At 39.5% G+C, this 19,541-nt stretch overlaps 2 protein-coding genes across 11 annotated transcripts in view; one reads left to right on the top strand and one right to left on the bottom strand.

Moving 5' to 3' along the window:
- LOC144634914 (uncharacterized) overlaps positions 1-17,579 on the top strand; it is a 203,768-nt gene extending 186,189 nt beyond the window's left edge. For 7 of the 10 annotated variants that reach the window (XM_078493960.1, XM_078493961.1, XM_078493964.1 and 4 more), the window contains 4 exons: positions 8,851-8,949; positions 14,617-14,776; positions 15,453-15,667; positions 16,999-17,579. In XM_078493960.1, coding sequence (XP_078350086.1) covers positions 8,851-8,949; positions 14,617-14,776; positions 15,453-15,667; positions 16,999-17,316 — 792 coding nt within the window. In that variant the 3' untranslated portion in view covers positions 17,317-17,579. The remainder of the gene's footprint in view (positions 1-8,850; positions 8,950-14,616; positions 14,777-15,452; positions 15,668-16,998) is intronic. The other 3 variants (XM_078493966.1, XM_078493965.1, XM_078493967.1) reach the window with 3 other exon arrangements.
- Positions 1-19,541, bottom strand: part of LOC144635400 (scavenger receptor cysteine-rich type 1 protein M130-like) — a 327,613-nt gene that overhangs the window by 282,080 nt on the left and 25,992 nt on the right. The window lies entirely within an intron of this gene.

The raw sequence follows: 19,541 nt of genomic DNA, 5'->3' as shown, positions 1-19,541 counted from the left end.
GGGGGTGGGGGGCGAAGGCAGGTATTTTTCCTTCTCCTCCCCCTCCTTCCTCACTCCCTTTTCTGTCTCACTCCTACTGCCCTAGGACACGTTTCTCCTATCCCTTATCCCCAATCCTCTCCCGAGTAAGAATCCAAGATCAAAATCAAAATGCATTCGAATGCGCTCACTTAATACGCCTGCTCTGCAGGCTATGCATTCTTGAAAACAGTCCAGTCTTAACTGATCAGTATAAACAGGAATACGAATTACTTTGCTTTAAATCAACTTAAAGCTTAGCAGTAGTGGTAGATAAATCGATACAGCCGGCGAATCTTCGTTTCGAAAACCGCCATTTGAGATTTGTCGGCCCTTTGTCCTGCGGTAGATAATTAATTCACACTTGAGTAACTTCCGGCACATGAAATCGACAACCACCGTGACCAGATAGCACCCTCCTTTTTGGTATATTGGTTGAGGCACTATTTTTATTATTTTAATATAAGCTTTGATTGAAACACTTTTGGGCTGAACTTGTAATTAGGTTTCACTTCAGTAAGCCACCGTTCGAGAGAGTTGTTAAATGGTTGCATGAAAGCGCTTTAAACTTCCGGGTCGAAAGTTCTTCTGTTGCGTTGCTTCGCTTTGTTTCATATTTTTTATCCAGTTCTTACCCTTGTTCAAATTCTTGATGAGGCTAAGGCAAAACAGTTGTAGCGTCAACTCTCTCTTATTGAAGACCTCTATAAGACGGACACCTGGTGTTGGTCCTGTCCTTGCCGTTTTTTCAGTCATGTTTCTACTGTAACCAGCTAGGCTACTTTAACACGGGACCGGACCGGGACCGTTCCGAACCGGACCGGACCTGATCGGCCTCTGTTTACACGGAACCGTTTGAAACCGATCTATGTGTTTACACGGGACCGTTCTGGAACCGGTCCGAAACGGTTCCATAACTGGACCTGCAAAATAGCAGGTCCAGTTTTGGATCCGTCCCGGACCGGTTCCAGAACGGTCCCGTGTAAACACATGGATCGGTTCCAAACGGTTCCGTGTAACCAAAAATGATATTACTGAAGAGGTTGAAAATCAGTGGCGGAAACAATGGAGAGGAGATTTGTTTTTTTCTCACACGGTACATCGCTTAGTAAAGGCGTCCTTGATTTAGTGCGAGAAAATCTGGATTTTCAAGTCAGGTTAACGCATACCGATGATTCGGGAAGATTTATTATTCTAGATACCTTAATTCAGGATTCACCGTTTCTTTTAGCAAATATCTATGCCTTAACTAAAGCTTCTAAACAATGTCAGTTTTAAGATGAAATTGCTAATCACGTGCACATCGAAGATAAAGTATGTCAATCTGAGCATTATATTATTACTCGTGGTGATTTTAATGGCACTTTCGAACCCTTTTACTGTTCTGGTGGAGGGCCTTTTATAAAGGATATGCATTAAGAATCCCAATGATATTATACTACAAAATGACCTGGTTGGATATGGAGAGTTCTCAATCCAGACACAAAGCGCCTCACTTGGAGACAGAAAAATCCATTAATTCAAAGACGACTTGACTCCTGGTTATTCAGAAATTCTTTACAGGATGACATAGAAAATGTAGACATTTTAACTTCTGTCAAAAGTGACTACTCCGCAATTATTTTGGATATTGATAGTGTAAAGAACATAAACCAGGCTCCTCGATGATGAACAATACATTAAATTGATTGAGCAGCGCGTTCCTGTTTGGCTTGAGAATATTAACTATTCTGATGATGTAAGACCATGTAACAGTTCAGTGGGATTGGTTGAAATATATTATCCTTAAGGAGACCACCAGTTATAGCAAAGCGAAAGCAAAAGAACGGAGAGAACGTGCATTGAAAACAAATTAAAAAATTGCTGAGGAAATAGCTAACTCTCCAAATGTTGATACACAAAATGAATTTGACGCTTTGAGAAGCGCATACGAAAACGAATACGACTACATCACGAAAGGAGCAATAATACGATCACGTGCAACTTGGTATGAAAAAGGTGAGAAAAACAATGAGCAATTCCTTAATCTGCAAAACCGGCAATAAGTAGTCAAAAGCACTATAAGAAATCTCGAACGTAAGAACGATAATACACTTACTGTTGACCCGAATTGTACAATGGACGAATTACACTCATTTTTCTCAGATCTCTTTATTGTGAATTCATTTAATTCTGGGAACATATACCGAAGCTCTCACAAGCAACGCGAGAGCTGTGCGAAGGAGAGCTAACTCTTGGAGAGTGTTTTCATACTCTATCAAGTTTTCAAAGTAACAAGACAGCCTTAGAGTTTTACAAAATGTTCTGGACGCTCTTGGGTAGCCTGCTGAGTAAGCTGTCTAAATTACGCGTACAAACACGGCGAATTGTCTTCCTCCCAAAAACAAGCATATATTGTTCTAATTGAGATCAGAAGAAAAATAATGACAGACGACAAAAGAATGAATGAAATACTTTATTAAAGTGTTAATATTTTTTAGCCTTCAAAATCTTATTCGGGACACTATTTACACAAATAAAGAACTAAATAAAGAAATATTTACACAAATCAAGAACTGGAGACCAATGCCTTTAATCAATGTCGATGTAAAGATTGGCATGAAAGTTACAGTTAAATGATTTGAAACAGTTCTAAAGGAAATCATATACATCATAATCAAAACGCATATGTTTAAGGCAGAACTATTTTTGACGCTGTTGGAACCATTGACAATATTATCACGCTTACGTCATAAGCCTGCGAACAGGCTCCCAATGGGGCCCCGCTATTTCGCTCGCTTCACCCGCGTTCGCCGCGCGCTCGCTTCGCTCGCCTTTACCCACTCGGGAGCCTGTTCGCAGGCTATTACGACATCGAATAACATGAGCTCATTTAAATACTGGTAGCAACTGATTTTGAAAAATCTTTTGATTTGGTGAACTGGAACTTTCTTAGAAATGCCCTTTAATAAGAGATTCAATTTTGGTCCATCTTTTATTGCTTTTATTACAGCTTTTTACCCAAATATTCCCAGCTGTGTGTTGAATAATGGATTTGTTACACAGCCTTGGGTAATTCTCTCCGGCTCACCCTATCTGTTCATCGTAGTCATAGTAACACTCGCGATTCACGTTAGAAATGACCAATGCATTAAGGGAATAAAAGGTGATGGCCACGGACTTGAGCTTATCATATTCGCTGATGATCTCACGGTCTTTCTTAAGGATAGCGCATCTTTTCACCGTCTGTAGGCCAAGCTAGAGTTGTTTGGTCAATAGTCCGGGCTGAACGTTAATAGAGAAAAAACTGAAGTACTGAAGCTGGAACACTCCGATATCTCTGCAGAAAACTAAAAATAGATGAAATAAAAAAAGTAGTCCAAATTCTAGGGACACATTTCACTGAAGATCAGACTCTCTCAGATAAGTTAAATTTAAATACTATCATTAAATCGATTAGGAAGTTACTTAACAGCTGGAACTGGAGAGGTCTCACCTTGCTAAGGAAAATACAAATAATCAAGTCGTTCGCCATTCCCAGAATTCTTTATCGCCTCTCCCTTGTCTCAGCCAACTAAACTTTTATTAAAGCGATCAATCAGGTGCTGCATAATTTTGTGTGTAAAGGTAAGTATAAAGTTAAGCGGCCCGCTCTTCTCTGATATCTGTTATCCAATTAATCAATGGTGGCAACTTTGTATGTTATGTGATATAAGATTCATGATGTTCAGATTCCAACAAAGATACTGTAAGTGATATTGCTTGCAAGAAGTTTTTTTTTTCTTTTATACATATATATTGATTGTATGTTTTGTACTGTTTTTGTGTATTATAATTTTAAAAAAATCGAACAAAATATTGTTGCAAAAATAAATAAATTAAGAAATTAAACATAAAATCATACCCCCGCCCCACCAAACAAATAAAAAAAAAAAAATAAAAAAGAATCTCCCCCCAATCCTAATATATCAGACCCGAGAAACCACCCCTACAACTTTTGCAACGTTTTACTCTTTTACTTTTATGGTCAAGTTCATATATGGCAGCAATCCATACATCAAGAACCGCAAATTAAGCTATAGTTTAGAGATATACCCAAAATATAGTCCTCAAAAATAAGATATTTTTCAAAGTTTTGCTCTTTTGGTTTTGGATGCTTTTTTTTTTATTTCAATTGAAACTGTGACTCCCTCAATGCCTTTTAGTGTGATTTACCCTTTCGAATAGTATATGGTTTGTGGTCTAACCTTGGGTCCATAGTTACCGTTTTATCAAAATGTGGTATATCCCACGCGAGTGAGAGGGTTGAATCCACGACACATTCTGATACAAGAAGTATTCGCTTCGCTCTTGGTCAATAGCGCTGCGCACAGATGACGTCATAAACTTTTGCACCCAACAGTGACTCAGACAAACAAACCATTCCATGTACTATAGCTGAAAGATCAATGTATGGCAAATTAGGTCAAATTATGGTGGGCGAGTTCTTCGGCGCGATGCTGAGCGATTATTTCACACGATGACGGCCTGAATAGCTTAAAACATTTAGATAAAACCAAAGAAATATTTACAGAGGAATAGAATAATAGCTCACTTTAATACACGCTTTGAAGGCGCGGTGGGAGGCGCGGTGGCCTAATGGTTAGTGCGCCGGACTCCGGATCGAGCGGTCCGAGTTCGAGCCCTGGCCGGGGTCACTTGTGTTGTGTTCTTGGGCAAGACACTTTACTCTCATGTGCCTCTCTCCACCCAGGTGTATAAATGGGTACCGGCGACATAATGCTGGGGGGGGGGGGACCCTGCAATGGACTAGCATCCCATTCAGGGGGGTAGAAATATTCCTAGCCGCTTAATGCTACGGAAACCGGGATAAGCTCCGGCAGTGTGGGCCGCTTGGCTCGTGGCTTCTCCTTCCTTTCCTTGAAATAGGGTGCCAAAATACGATGGACTTCTAACGTGCATTGATAAATAAGTTCTTCACAAAACTTTTTAAGGTTTTATTTTTGTTATTTAATATTGTTATTTTAGCATCCAAAATTCAGGGGATTCGTTCCGAGAGGTTCATCGCGTAGCACACCTGAACTTAACTAAGCCATCAAGCGAATAAAACGCGGGAAATCTCGGAAAGAAACAATATAACACCGGCCGATTCTTTTATATTACCCCGCCGTAAGAAGACGAGAGGTCAGATCGTGAGCCACTTTCATTACAGGGCGTATTTATATCGGCGTCAAACATATCGTAAGTGAAATACATGTATGTATTTATGTATGTATGTCCTCTTAACTACTGTCACTCTGAACGCGTTATAAATTGAACAAAATTTACGCTTTCTGTTTAATATGTCATGCAATCGCCTGAACCGATGGCCCGACAGTTCTCCTGCTACAGCTAGTCTCGAAAAAGACTAGTAGCTTGCGTAGTTTCGAGAATTTCTGGTTACTGACTAACTTCTTTTCTAAGGCCTGGGTTAAGTGCGAATAATATTATTTTGATCACCTTTCTGTTTGAAGTAATCTTATCGATTTCCTGAGAACGTTTTGGAGCTTTTCGGTAGTGGGAAATAAGGATCTGCCACTCCGGCTCTATCGGATCTTTGAGTAATTTTTTATATTCAGGCCATTTTCTTGATACGTTGAATCAGTTTTACCTTTCCTATGGCAGCAATAATTGGCTTTTAATATTATTCAGGCTCATTGAAAGCCTAGGCCACTGATTTTTTTTGCCCGCTTTCCTTGTCTAACATAAATCGCGCTCATACAAAACCATTGACCATAATGCAATTCTTGTTTGAGTCATGTGTGGGGTATAGGGTGACAGAATCTAGTTTTAGAAACTGCGCGGAGCGCTATCACAGTAAAGGGATGGCTGCAAGTTTCCATTTGCTTCTTCACGATCCCATAGTACCGTATTTTCTAGATTAGACGCCCCCGGCGTTTATTTCAGACTTGGCCTTGTGGATCCGGCGTTTATTTGACTTTTGCAATTTATTCAAGCCCGATTTTAATTAGGCAAACTTTCAAACTGCCAAACTTTCTGACTTTTCCTAAAATTAATCTGGCAACAATTTGGTAGGGTTGGATGATGTGTCAGGAACTTGATATCACCATGGCAACAGCATTTTGACAGGCATGTTTTTCCGAATTTGTAATTTTGCGTGTTTCTGTTAATAAAAATCAACTTAAATGAAATTATTCTTACATTTGTACGGGTTTAAAGCACATTTTTATTTATTTTGAATAATTTGCAGTGATTTTGGGTGGTTTTCTGGCATTTTGGAAAAATTTTGAAATCCAAGATGGCGGATCTAACTGATGGCGGCTGTTTTGACATCATGATGTAATTGTCACCTGATGTGACGTCACCATCCTACGTGACGTATACCAAAAGAAAGAGTTTCGGACATACAATACATCCTATAAGTTTCATGGTGATTGCTTGAATATTCTGGAAGTTACATAGGGGGGCTTCCGAAGCCCCCCACGGTCTGAGTAGGTCAAAAAAAGCCCGGTCTGAATAGGGTTAAATAGATACCAGAGGGGCCTATTTTCAACTTCGTCTTGGATACCCGGCGTTTATTCGATACCCGGCGTTTAATCGAGAAAATACGGTACACCTTCTTTACTCCCTAAAATGTTTGCATGAGTATCGATTTTAAGGTTTTAAGCACTTGGGACGATTGCAAGTTCGAAGAGAAATTGAAAAAAATCTCATGCATTTTTTTTTTTTTTTTGGGGGGGGGGGGATAAACAAGGAGTATGGTGAAACGATGAAAATAGCGAATTCTCTTTACAGAACAGTAGAAAAGGGATTTTTTCAAGTGCATTGTCCTTAATGGTACACTGTTTCCTTCTCACAAACGGGCACATGTCCAGGCCCTTTTCTGGTAACCAAAAATTCTATTCCATATACAGTGATGCAGACTTAGTTCAAAGAAATACAAAATTAAAACCCACGGTATTCAGTCAATAAAATATTCCAGGACGCGCTTCCGATAAGACCGAAAACTTCCCGTAGACCGGCACTTTTATTTAACGAAGCATTTTAACAACGCGAACAAAATATACGCGTAATAAAATTAACGCGAATCTAAGAAAAAATCCGGTTAAAAGCTTATAGTAAACGTGTTTATTTTAATTAAAATCAATAAAATTAACGCGAATTTTTGAAATTCGCGTTAATAACATTTAGTATATACACACTCAGTGATCTTGGTGTTTCAAGCAATCTGATTGGTTCGCTATCACGGGCTAATGAGCATTATTCACTCCCTACGGAGTGAATAATGCTTGATCCAAACTGAAACAAAATGGCCGGCGTAAACTCGCGTTTCGCCGGCGTTTCTGAATCGCAAATACTAAGAATACAAGAAGATGCTGAACCAGAAAAGATAAAAAAAGGCTAAGAAATTTGGCCTGATGGTTTTCAAAGTGAGAGAAGACTACATATTTCACAATTTGCAGCACAATGTCCACACAACTCGAGTACTAAAACGATAAACAATTGCTTACCGTTAAGTCGCTCTTTGCCCGGCATCGGCAGAAATGAATACCGCAGATTTATCGGCAGCAACATCAAGTGCTATTCAACCAAGATCCTCCACGAATATTCAGGAAAACGTCTTTGTGCAAGAAAACATCCAGTTTTCACCACAGTTCTGTACACATTCAGTATAATCCAAACTTTCAAGTGGATCCTTCGCCAACTACTCTTTCAATTTTCAATTCAAGTGAACTTCAAAAGCTTTGATTCAACGGTCAAAATGTTTTGCAAGCAGGTTTTTGATTCAGATTACAGGTTTGAGTGGGGTTAAAGGACCATTTTGCTAGATTGTGAAGAGGATTTTATCGAAGATTAACTAGATTTGCCATGTTTGAAGATTCTGTAAACTGTTTCGCGCATGTCGGTTAGTGCTGCTTGTATGTACGTTTTCCACGCATGAATTGAGAGGTCAATTAAATCGACTTTAAATGGTTTCCTTATGAAAACTTTGAGATCGCTTGCTGTTGAGATCACTTCGTGTGTATATACTAAAACAATTATTCTTTGAAATCTCGGTGAATATTCACCTCGATTTCAAAGAACAATTGTTAAGTATCGTTAATTTCCTATAATAAGGTAAGTAATGATGGTATACTGCATCACACACCTTAAGTAGGACCAATCAGATTACTAGACCTTTGGGCGAGTATATTAATATAACAATGTTAGTTAAAGTCAAACTTGATTTTGCGCGCCGTAGTTTTCATTTTATAGGTGCCTCGATTTTTTATTATTTACATTTTTTTTTATTAAGAAACATTGTTTCTTGACTTTTATTTAGGAAAGCGTTGGACGATTTTTACTTGTAATAATTTATATTGTAATTTTTAAGGTTTTTAACTTAGTGCTTTTCGTTCTTGACTTTTCTTCGCCGATTTTATTTTTCGCCCGTATAGACTTTCCCCCGCCCCTACAAACTGCCTCTGGGTCTCCGAGGATGACTTAGTGCATGATCCCTTTTTTATACAAATTTCATTATATATTATATGTTTGGTAATTTTATTTAATACTTTTTTAAATTTTTAATTAGCAGGACCCCGTTGATAACAGTACGCATGTACTGAAAGGTTATCCTGGGTGAACATTTGCTTATTATTTATTATTATTATTATTGTATTCCACTCGTACAAAAAGTAGACAAAGTTAAAAGCCCTTACCCAAATTTGAAAATTGAGTGTGTTCTCATGTGTTTGTTATAATTTTGGCCTATCTCGGCCTTGAAATTCTTTTAAACATGTTCTTGTGGAAAAGAAAACTGCATGTTATTTTTGCAATAGCTAGTTACTCAGTTTATTTTCTGATCATTCAAAGATGTGGGATGCCAACCGGTACATGCGGATAGAAGCCCCTCCGTTTTTCGGTGGTGCTGCATATCGTGAACAGTTTTCTGCCGAGTTTCCCCATTTTGAGGTGAGTAGCAACACTCTATAACCGAGTCAGTTGACGCAAGTGATGCATTATGTAAGGTTAGAATTTGGACTAAGAGCACAGTACACGTACGAAAATACTCTTACCCTTTGAATAAACAAACTTACTTCACTGAATACCCAACGATTGGTATACCAGGCACGATTTACGTTTTTAATATTTGTGTAAGCCCTTATGTAAGCTGGCTTACAGGCTTACACGATTTAGTTATCACCTGTGCAAAGATTGCGTAATGGGAAAAAGTAAATTGGTAGCTTTCTTGCCTGAGGATAGGTTAACGATCCGTGTGTTGCCATGGCAACCAATTTCTTCCTGCCCATTTTCCCCCAAATAGTCCTTCATTTGAAATCTTATCCTAGCCCCACAACATCCGTCCTTTTCCTCCCGTTTCACTCTAACCGCCCATTTTAATTTCTCGCTAACTTCCGCATCACTCTAACATCCACTCAGGCTTACAGGCTTGCAGAGTTCCAGGCTTACAGGCTTACAGAGTTACAGGCTTACAGACTTACAGGCTTACAGGCTTACAGGCGTACAGGCGTACAGGCGTACAGGCTTTCAGGCTTACAGGCTTACAGAGTTACAGGCGGCTTAAAGGGCTTACAAAGTTACAGGCTTACAGGCTTACAGAGTTACAGACTTACAGGTGTACAGGCTTACAGAGTTACAGGCTTACAGGCTTACAGGCGTACAGAGTTAAAGAGTTACAGAGTTACAGAGTTACAGAGTTACAGAGTTACAGAGTTACAGAGTTACAGGCTTACAGGCTTACAGGCTTACAGGCTTACAGGCTTACAGGCTTACAGGCTTACAGGCTTACAGGCTTACAGGCTTACAGGCGTACAGGCGTAAGGGCGTACAGGCTTTCAGGCTTACAGGCTTACAGAGTTACAGGCGGCTTAAAGGGCTTACAGAGTTACAGGCTTACAGGCTTACAGAGTTACAGAGTTACAGGTGTACAGGCTTACAGAGTTACAGGCGTACAGGCTTACAGGCGTACAGGTTTACAGGCTTACAGGCTTACAGAGTTACAGGCGGCTTAAAGGGCTTACAGAGTTACAGGCTTACAGGCTTACAAGCTTACAGGTGTACAGGCTTACAGAGTTACAGGCTTACATAGTTACAGAGTTACAGGCTTACAGGCTTACATAGCTACAGAGTTACAGGCTTACAGGCATACAGGCTGTCAGAGTTACAGGCTTACAGGCTTACAGAGTTACAGGCTTACAGGTGTACAGGCTTACAGAGTTACAGGCTTACAGGCTTACATAGTTACAGAGTTACAAGCTTACATAGTTACAGAGTTACAGGCTTACAGGCTTACATAGTTACAGAGTTACAGGCTTACAGGCTGAAAGAGTTACAGGCTTACAGGCTTACAGGCTTACAGAGTTACAGGCTTGTAGGCTTGCAGGCTTGCAGGCTTACAGGCTTACAGGATTAAAGGTTTACAGGCTTACAGAGTTTCAGGCTTACAGGGTTACAGGCTTACAGGCTTACAGGCTTACAGGCTTACAGGCTTACAGAGTTACAGAGTTGCACGCTTACAGGGTTACAGGGTTACACAGTTACAGGCTTACAGGCTTACAGGCTTACAGGCTTACAGGCTTACAGGCTTACAGGCTTACAGGCTTACAGGCTTACAGGCTTACAGGCTTACAGGCTTACAGGCTTACAGGCTTACAGGCTTACAGGCTTACAGGCTTACAGGCTTACAGGCTTACAGGCTTACAGGCTTACAGGCTTACAGGCTTACAGGCTTACAGGCTTACAGGCTTACAGGCTTACAGGCTTACAGGCTTACAGGCTTACAGGCTTACAGGCTTACAGGCTTACTGAGTTACAGAGTTACAGCCTTACAGGCTTACAGGCTTACAGGCTTACAGTTACAGAGTTACAGGCATACAGGCTTACAGAGTTACAGGCTTACAGAGTTACAGGCTTACAGAGTTACAGGCTTACAGGCTTAAAGGCTTACAGGCTTACAGGCTTAAAGGCTTACAGGCTTACAGGCTTACAGGCTTAAAGGCTAACAGAGTTACAGAGTTACAGAGTTACAGAGTTACAGAGTTACAGAGTTACAGAGTTACAGAGTTACAGAGTTACAGAGTTACAGGCTTACAGGCTTACAGTACAGGCGTACAGGCGTACAGGCGTACAGGCGTACAGGCGTACAGGCGTACAGGCGTACAGGCGTACAGCCTTACAGGCTTACAGAGTTACAGGCGGCTTACAGAAATACAGGCTTAGAGGCTTACAGAGTTACAGACTTACAGGCTTACAGGCTTACAGGCTTACAGAGTTACATGCTTACAGGCGTACAGGCTTACAGAGTTACAGCCTTACAGACTTACAGAAATCCAGGCTTACAGAGTTACAGGCTTACAGGCTTACAGAGTTACAGGCTTACAAGCTTACAGGCTTACAGAGTTACAGGCTTACAGACTTACAGAGTTCCAGGCTTACAGAGTTACAGGCTTACAGGCTTACAGAGTTACAGAGTTATAGGCTTTCAGAGTTACAGGCTTATAGGCTTACAGGCTTACAGAGTTACAGGCTTACAGGCGTACAGGCTTACAGAGTTACAGGCTTACACACTTACAGAGTTCCAGGCTGACAGAGTTACAGGCTTACAGGCTTACAGGCTTACAGGCTTACAGGCTTACAGGCTTACAGGCTTACAGGCTTACAGGCTTACAGGCTTACAGGCTTACAGGCTTACAGGCTTACAGAGTTACAGAGTTCCAGGCTTACAGAGTTACAGGCTTACAGGCTTACAGGCTTACAGGCTTACAGGCTTACAAGCTTACAGGCTTACAGGCTTACAGGCTTACAGGCTTACAGGCGTACAGACTTACAGAGTTACAGGCTTACAGACTTACAGAGTTCCAGGATCACAGAGTTACAGGCTTACAGGCTTACAGAGTTACAGGCTTTCAGGCTTACAGAGTTACAGGCTTACAGGCTAGCTTACAGAGTTACAGGCTTTCAGGCTTACAGAGTTTCAGTGTGGACAGGCCTAATCTTCCGAGAAAATAATAAGCATAAAAAGGGAGGGGAAAAATAACAACTCCAGTCCTAATTCAAACATATATTATTTGTATGTAAAATAAACGTGCATTGCTTTTCGAAAAGAGCGCGCGAGAAGACGTACTTCGCGAGGGGTCACTTGTCTGAAAATTTCATTTGCTGCTAACTAGCTGAAATACGAAAATGGAACTTGGCACTATATCGTTTGGTTAAAGAAGATATCCTCTACGAGCAAATCTGCAGACGATGCAGTAGAATCATTGCGCGCTTTTGCGAGTAATCTGGGTGATCGACTTAGCATATTGTTGTATTATTTTAACATGGTATGTTAATTTTAATCGAAAAAAAAAATGCATTCAATTAAGAATTCAGAGGACACGGCGGTATAAAGGAAGACGACGGAAAGTATTGTCATTGCAGTGGAACTTTAAATATATTTGCGATTTCTTTGCAGAAAGTATGTTGTGATTTGATTTTCTTCGTGCCGTTACATCATTCCTCCGAGTGGGGTCAGAGTTTGTTCGTAGCACGAGTCAAGTTCGAGCCCGAGTCAAATTCGAGTCAAATTTATACTTTCTCTTTTTTATTTTAGTTTTTGGTTTTAGTTGCTGGTGAAAATGATGTATCAGTGGTACAAGTCTGAAGAACAGCAAGATTTGATTTGACTCTTTTTTTACTGCCGATTGCGAGAGTTCATTCCTGCATTGGTTCGCAGCTGCAGCTTTTCAAAGAAAAAAATATTCCTTGCCACCCATTTATTTTCCTTACACACATCTACCTGTATTAACACACTTGTAACTGAGGTAGAGGTTTTATCTCAACGACGCAAAAATCATATTTAAAAAACGCTAATCAAGGAAACTTGAACGTCGCCTGCAAGAGCGAACACAAGCGGCCGCCGATACCAATCGTGACACGGGTCAAGGGGTCAAGATAAAACAAGTTCATTGACAACATGTGACAAAGTTGTTTTCCCGTATTTCTGGGACTCCGGGACAAACCAACGGTAACGCACATTCTCTAAGACTGATTTTGAATTAAATCTGCCCGAAGCTATTCTGAATCGGTTGAAAATAATTTTGAGCCGAAAAATATATGTATTCCAAATGGTTGACAAAATGAATCAATTATTCTCTATTTTCCAATTGCCCATAATACACTTTGTTTGCCCCCCCAAATTTTGCATAAACTATTGTTTTCAAATTCTCTTGGGAGGACTGCATATTTCCAAAACAATAGTGCATTATGGGCAATTGGAAAATAGAGAATTGAAATCGAGTCGTTCACCGCTTCTCGAATCGACGATTTGAAAGTAGAACGCGATGAAAATCGTGCGCGAAGGGAAAAATATATATTCCTCAGTCGTCAAGACAAGCCATCAAGCTAAGAAACTGCTTGTAAAAGCGTATTGAAAGTCGAAAAGCGTATTAAAAAGTTATAAAAACAAAGAGTTGAATGACAGATCGAGGGAGGAATACCTGTAGTTTAAAGCTTATGTTGTTTCAAAATGCAAAATGAAATCTTTCCGACCGCGTCTGCAGTATAAATTGCAAAAAAAAACTGTGTCGTATATCAAACCTAAGTGCTGATCTTTATTAAAGTCAAACGACATTATTGAAAAAAAGTGAAAAAATTATTTGACTCGAACTTGATTCGTGACTCGAACTTGACTCGGGCTCGAACTTGACTGGCGCTACGAACAAACTCGTAGGGTCACCCTGCATGCATATGAGTTCTTTCATTACTACACTACACTAAGCACCCGTTTTTTCATGCTAGCTCTGCCATATAAAGAAATCAGTCTAGGAATTTTATTAGGACACTGAGGGAGGAGATGTTTTGCACTGAGGCGTTATTTAAATCGTGTAAGCCTGTAAGCCAGCTTACAGCAGAGCTTACACAAAAATTGGAAACGTAAATCGTGCCTCATTTGACGATTGGTTGTCAATGTTACTGATGTTGACGTCCGTTACGAGTCGAATCATTGGACAGCCACTAAAGAAGCTCAATTCAAATGAATAAGATTGATTTACGTGTTATATCGATATATCAATTGTTAAAATTTAATGGTTTCCACTAAAGTCAAATTCATTGAATAACAATAAAAAAAAAACTTCTTGATTGGCTTAAAAGATAGTCATATTCGCGCTCATCTGCCCGCTTGGCAAAAGGATTTCTATGACAAATTCTCCAGTGAGCTTGGTAAAACTCGAAAGTAATTATGTAAACTATGCAAACTGTAGCATGGTTTGCTGCAGTATTGTAATTCACGGACTCCCTTGTTCACATTATGAGACGACATAACAAAGTGTTAGAATATAGCTCACTGAATTGACTGAAGGCTAAGTTGCTATTAAGGGAATGAAGAAGACAAAGAAAATTTTGTCTGGAATTATAAAAGCACTTGCGAACGTTTGGAGTACAGTAGTGATATAAACTATTTGAGTTACAATCAATGAGTAATTTTCCTTCATTACGATTGGTTTGTTCTGTTGTTGGACAAATCAGGCAATGATTTTTTTTAATGATATCAGTACTTTCTCGTGTAAACCCGTATATTGTCTAGATCTGTGGTTTTGAAAGTTCAGAGGAGTTTTTAAAGATACTTTTGCCTTTCAGGTCTTGATTTTAGAAACTGGGGAGGACAAACTGCTTGGAATAGGAGCGACGGCCGAGGATTACAACACGAGCCATATGCTAGGATCGTGTAAAGAATCTGTGGGATATTATGCTGATGATGGAAACATCTTTCACAACGGTGGATTCAAAGAAACTCAAGGTATTAAGAAGTAGTAAAATCAGGAGCTAAATCAAAACCGTGTTTACTAGTATTAAAGCGCTGCTTTATTTGTTCCAAATTTTTCAATTTCGTGGTCTGTACTACATTTCAATCTTCCTCAGTCAAGTCCACTCGTGTTCTGTTTTGTAAAGGTAAAGGTAAAGGTAAAGGTAAAGGTAAAGGTAAAGGTAAAGGTAAAGGTAAAGGTAAAGCAACTATATTTATACACGGTTTTTGTGTTTAAAGCTAGAAGCTTGTGGGGCCGTGTATATGAAACAAATACTGAACAAATATAATATATTAAATAAACATAACATGGTTAAAAATCCCAACTGGCAGGAGGCAGACCAGTTGGCTATTTACAAGCATGACCGAGGATTTGAACTCGGGACGACCGAGAAAAAATCCAGATAGTGGTCAGAACGGGACTTGAACCCGGGACCTCCGGATTTCAAGTCCGGCGCTCTAACCACTCGGCCACACTGCCTACCTCTTCAGTGTTAGTCTACCTTTATTAAACTATTACTTGTGACGTTTTCTTCGGTTTGACACAGCCTTTTTAGGGCATCCTTTAATATGTGAGATTGAGGCATATCTTACGGGATCTGTACTACGACTTGGCTTGCATTTTAATCCTATAATTTGTGAGTAATAATCTGTTGTACATGTTTCGCAGGACTTGACCTGGTGCATCGAGGTGACCGGATTCGATGTACAGCGATGTACGACAATGAAAAAGAGAAATATGGAAAAAGACAAGTTCCAGTTACGTTTTCGTTGAACGGAAGGAAGATAATAGCCAAAGAAGGAGAGGATCAGTTTTTCCTGGACTGTGATAAACCGTTATACCCTTACATCAGCATGACTCCAGGGAGTGTCGTGTTGGCTAAGGTAAGAATTAAAAATCGTACACTAGGCCTTGCTCCTTGTACGGGAAGCGAATCGAGTGCTTCGAGTTAGTCACGATGGCGGGCCGGATACGCCGTCTATTACTTGGCGTTTTGCGATCATTGAGGTCTACTGGACCAGTCTGTCTCTCGTGTGAGACGCGGTGCCCTCATGGTTTGTGCGTTGGGCTCTGGATCGAGCGTACGGGGCTTGAGCCCTGTCGGGGTTAATGTGTTGTGTTCTTGGTCTAACGCTGGACAATTAAGTTTTATCGTGCCTCTCTTCACCGAGGTGTATAATTGGGTACTGGAGAATTTTTTGTGTAACCTAACAGAATGCTCGGAGTAACTTAATATGGACTAAAGGTCTTATTTACCAGTTGAGGAAAAGAAAATAATGACGATGATGTGATGTGATGTAATGCTAGGCACTAGGCTTAGAAACTTTACTTTTACAGTTTCTCGTAGATGTCATTGCTTGAGTAAACAGACTTCTCTCTTCTTGTGTTCGATTCTTTTCTGCCTGAGAGACGTTTGAGACTTGGCCAGAAAAATTCCAAGTTTGTGACATGCCCTCAAAAATTTTAAACCAATCAGAGATAACACACGGATCTCTGTACAGCTACGTCGTCATTATGGAAATTTTTCCTTTTGTAAAATATTAAGGGTGAATAAATAAAGTTGTTGTTGTTGTTGTTGTCAAATCTCAGACTCTTCAGTTGAGTGAAATAAAAATACAGTATTTTCTTGCGCGGCACATGTTATTTTTATGAGTTTTTGATGCTGTGCTTATTCAAGTGCGGCGCTTTTTAAAAACTCATTAAGAACCAGCTGATTTATGAATAAAACATAGCCCCTTTTTGTCCAACATCGATAACAACAACAACCAAAACTCTACCGCTTTTTTCTCAATCAAAGTTAAGTAGCTGCATCAGTGAGTATAAGTCTCGTCGCATCAGCGCGATGGCGTTGAGGGTGGTGCTTATAAAAATGTTTTGCTATTATTTGGGTCGCTAACTCGAAGGACGACGCCTAATCAGGAGGAGTAAATGGTAAAGTATGGAATTAAATGTCTGTTTGCTCCCTCGGAAGCTTGCTATGCGAAAACTGTCTTATAGCTGAGAATAGTTTAAACGTTCAAATTCAACATGAAAACATGGAACATGGAAAATTCACAACATTCCGAACTATTGTATTGCTGGTTAATCATTCTCACTCTCGTTTTGGCTACCATGACGTCTTGGCTTGTAAAACATTTATTTATTTATTTATCTGTTAGAAGAGTAGAAGAGGCTTAAGAAACAACTAATTCTATTTTTTAACCACTCTTTTTAGATGTGCCCGAGGGAAGTTGAAGATCTTGACAGCAAAGTTAGAAAAAGCTTGGAAGAGACAAACCAAAAGGTTAACAACTCGTTAGAAGAGCTTGTCAAAGAAGTTGAGAAAAACAGGGAAAGCTTGGAAGAGACAAACCAAAAGGTTAACACCTCGTTAGAAGAGCTTGTCAAAGAGGTTGAAAAGAACAAGGAAAGGTTGGAGGAAACAAACCGGAAGTTAGAAGAGCTTGTCAAAGACGCTAAAAAGAACAAGGATGAAATAAACCAGAAACTCGACGTCTTGTTAGCAAGACTGACAGACAGTAAGAAAGATTGACAAAGCACCCACCCAGCCAGTGCTAAATTCTGCCAAGAATAAAAGTATGTTTTGTGATATCAAGTATAACACAAACACAAACGCATACAGGGTTGTTTCATGTACGGATTGCCTTTGAAATAGTTTTAGTTTATGTTTCCAGGTATACTCATGATCACTTTATACGATAAAGATAATAAAAACCCATCATCTGTATAGGTCTCTTAGAGTGATTTCCGTTTGAGTGTCGTAAAACTAAACCAAAGTAACAACTCTGGCCAGTCACAAAGCCGTACAAAGGACAATCCAGTGAGCCAACTACAACTCCAAGCAAGAACGTGTAAGCACCGCAATGCGCAGGAGAACGTGTTCGAGCAAGCACGATTGGTTTCGGTTTCATTTCTGATTGATTTAGTAGGTGAGGTGGCGCGAGATTTTAAACCAATCACACAGCGCGCGTAGTTAAGCCAATCCAATGCAATTCTGGATAGCTTTTGACATTCAATCGAAAATTTCTCTCAACGAAAAGTTAGGCATCGTATAAAAGCGACTAGTTCGTCTTTGCATTACTAGTTACAGCTACGGTACCTGCAATGTAAAATAGGTTTTACACAAATTTACAGTTTTGAACTAGTTTTTTACCCAGAGCCATAATTTTCTTGTATAATTATAGGTTTTAGATCCATTGTCATTGCTATATACAATTTTTTACCAAACATTGACAAAAGTATAAAATATAATGATCTTAAGTCTAATTTGTTTTTACGCGTTGAATATTTAGATCATGTAAACTGCTATAACTGATTTAATGATTACCAAATCGTGGGGCAAGTAGACTTTAGGCTTATGCAATTGTAATCTTTAGTGCTTTCGATATATTATCAAGAGGGAATATGTGCAATTGTATTAAAAGGTCCCCGTGTGTAATTTTGTGTGTAAACTGGGGACAAATGATTGCCAAATCTAGTAAAAAAAAAAAATATGGTAACTTATATGTAAACTAATTGTAATACAATTATAATCTTTTAAGGCGCTTTTGATACATCATTAAGAGGGAATTGCAATTATGTTAAAAGGTTCCCTGTGTGTTAAATTCGTGTGTGTGCTGGCTTGTGACTGTCAGTGGTGCCTTAGCCAGTTTTCTAAGACATGCAATATCAAAATACAATACAAGTTGTTCATGCACCCTGCAAGCAGAGCCTCTTTTATTAAACTTCCCTGTGGTTGCGATTTGAGAAGTAGAAAGTATATCAGTGGAAAAGAAAGGGCTCTGCTCGCAGAGTGGTGTTCATGTTACTTAAAGAACGAGAGAGGTAATTGTAATGTAACTGTATTCACGGCGTGGTGTAGGCACTGAAGGAAGAAACAACATTATTTAAATACTGAAATATCAGCCAATTTAAACTGTTTCACTGTGCTTAGGATATTCCACCATTATTCCACCGGGACCACTGGGGTTTCTTTTATTACCAATAAATCACTTAACTACCAACTTAGAAGTTATCAATCTATGCCATAAGGCACATAAGGCTTTGACGTTCCTTTCCCGTCCACAACGATTTGCTGCTAGAGCTCTGACAGTCGCCCATGACTGTCACCCAGCTGTTCGCAGTTCATCCTCAACTATTCTCCTCCATGCATGTTGTTTTAGGTCGACGTGGTCTTCTCCTCCTCCCTGGCAGAAAAAAAATTCTCGCGCGTTACTTGCATGGCCAGCTTTTCCAGTCTCTAACATGAGTGAGTGAGTGAGTGACAATTTATTTAAACTCGGAATTTCATCAATTTACAATTGGTTTTTATGAAAGCCGAGTAAGATTTGAAATTTTAAATAGAGTTCAATAACACAAATATTAAAGTGAGACAAACTATCAATAAGAAAAGAGTAACATATCAAAGTCAATATCTTCCATTCCTCTTTTAAAGGCTGCAAGAGATTTACCTGACTTGATTGAATTAGGCAAGGAATTCCACAATTTAGGACCAGCATAAAGAAAACTTATTTTCCTAAAATCAGTTTTCGGTAATGGTAAATTAATATTCAATTCACTGTTCCTAATATTGTAAGGATTTCTTGCCTCGACTTTGAAAAATCTGTCAGTTAAATAGGATGGGGCTTCACCAGTAGAAATTTTAAACATTTGGGTGGCCTTATGCTTAGCTCTTCGGGTTTTTAAATCAGACCATCTAAGTTCCTTTAAAAAATCCTTTGGGCTTACGTCATAGGCAGCCCTTAAAATAACCCTACC

The sequence above is a fragment of the Oculina patagonica genome, chromosome 13, assembly GCF_052425735.1.
Source record: "Oculina patagonica isolate OP01 chromosome 13, crgOcupat, whole genome shotgun sequence".
Classification (NCBI taxonomy): domain Eukaryota; kingdom Metazoa; phylum Cnidaria; class Anthozoa; order Scleractinia; family Oculinidae; genus Oculina; species Oculina patagonica.
This window is presented reverse-complemented; position numbering and strand designations above follow the sequence as displayed.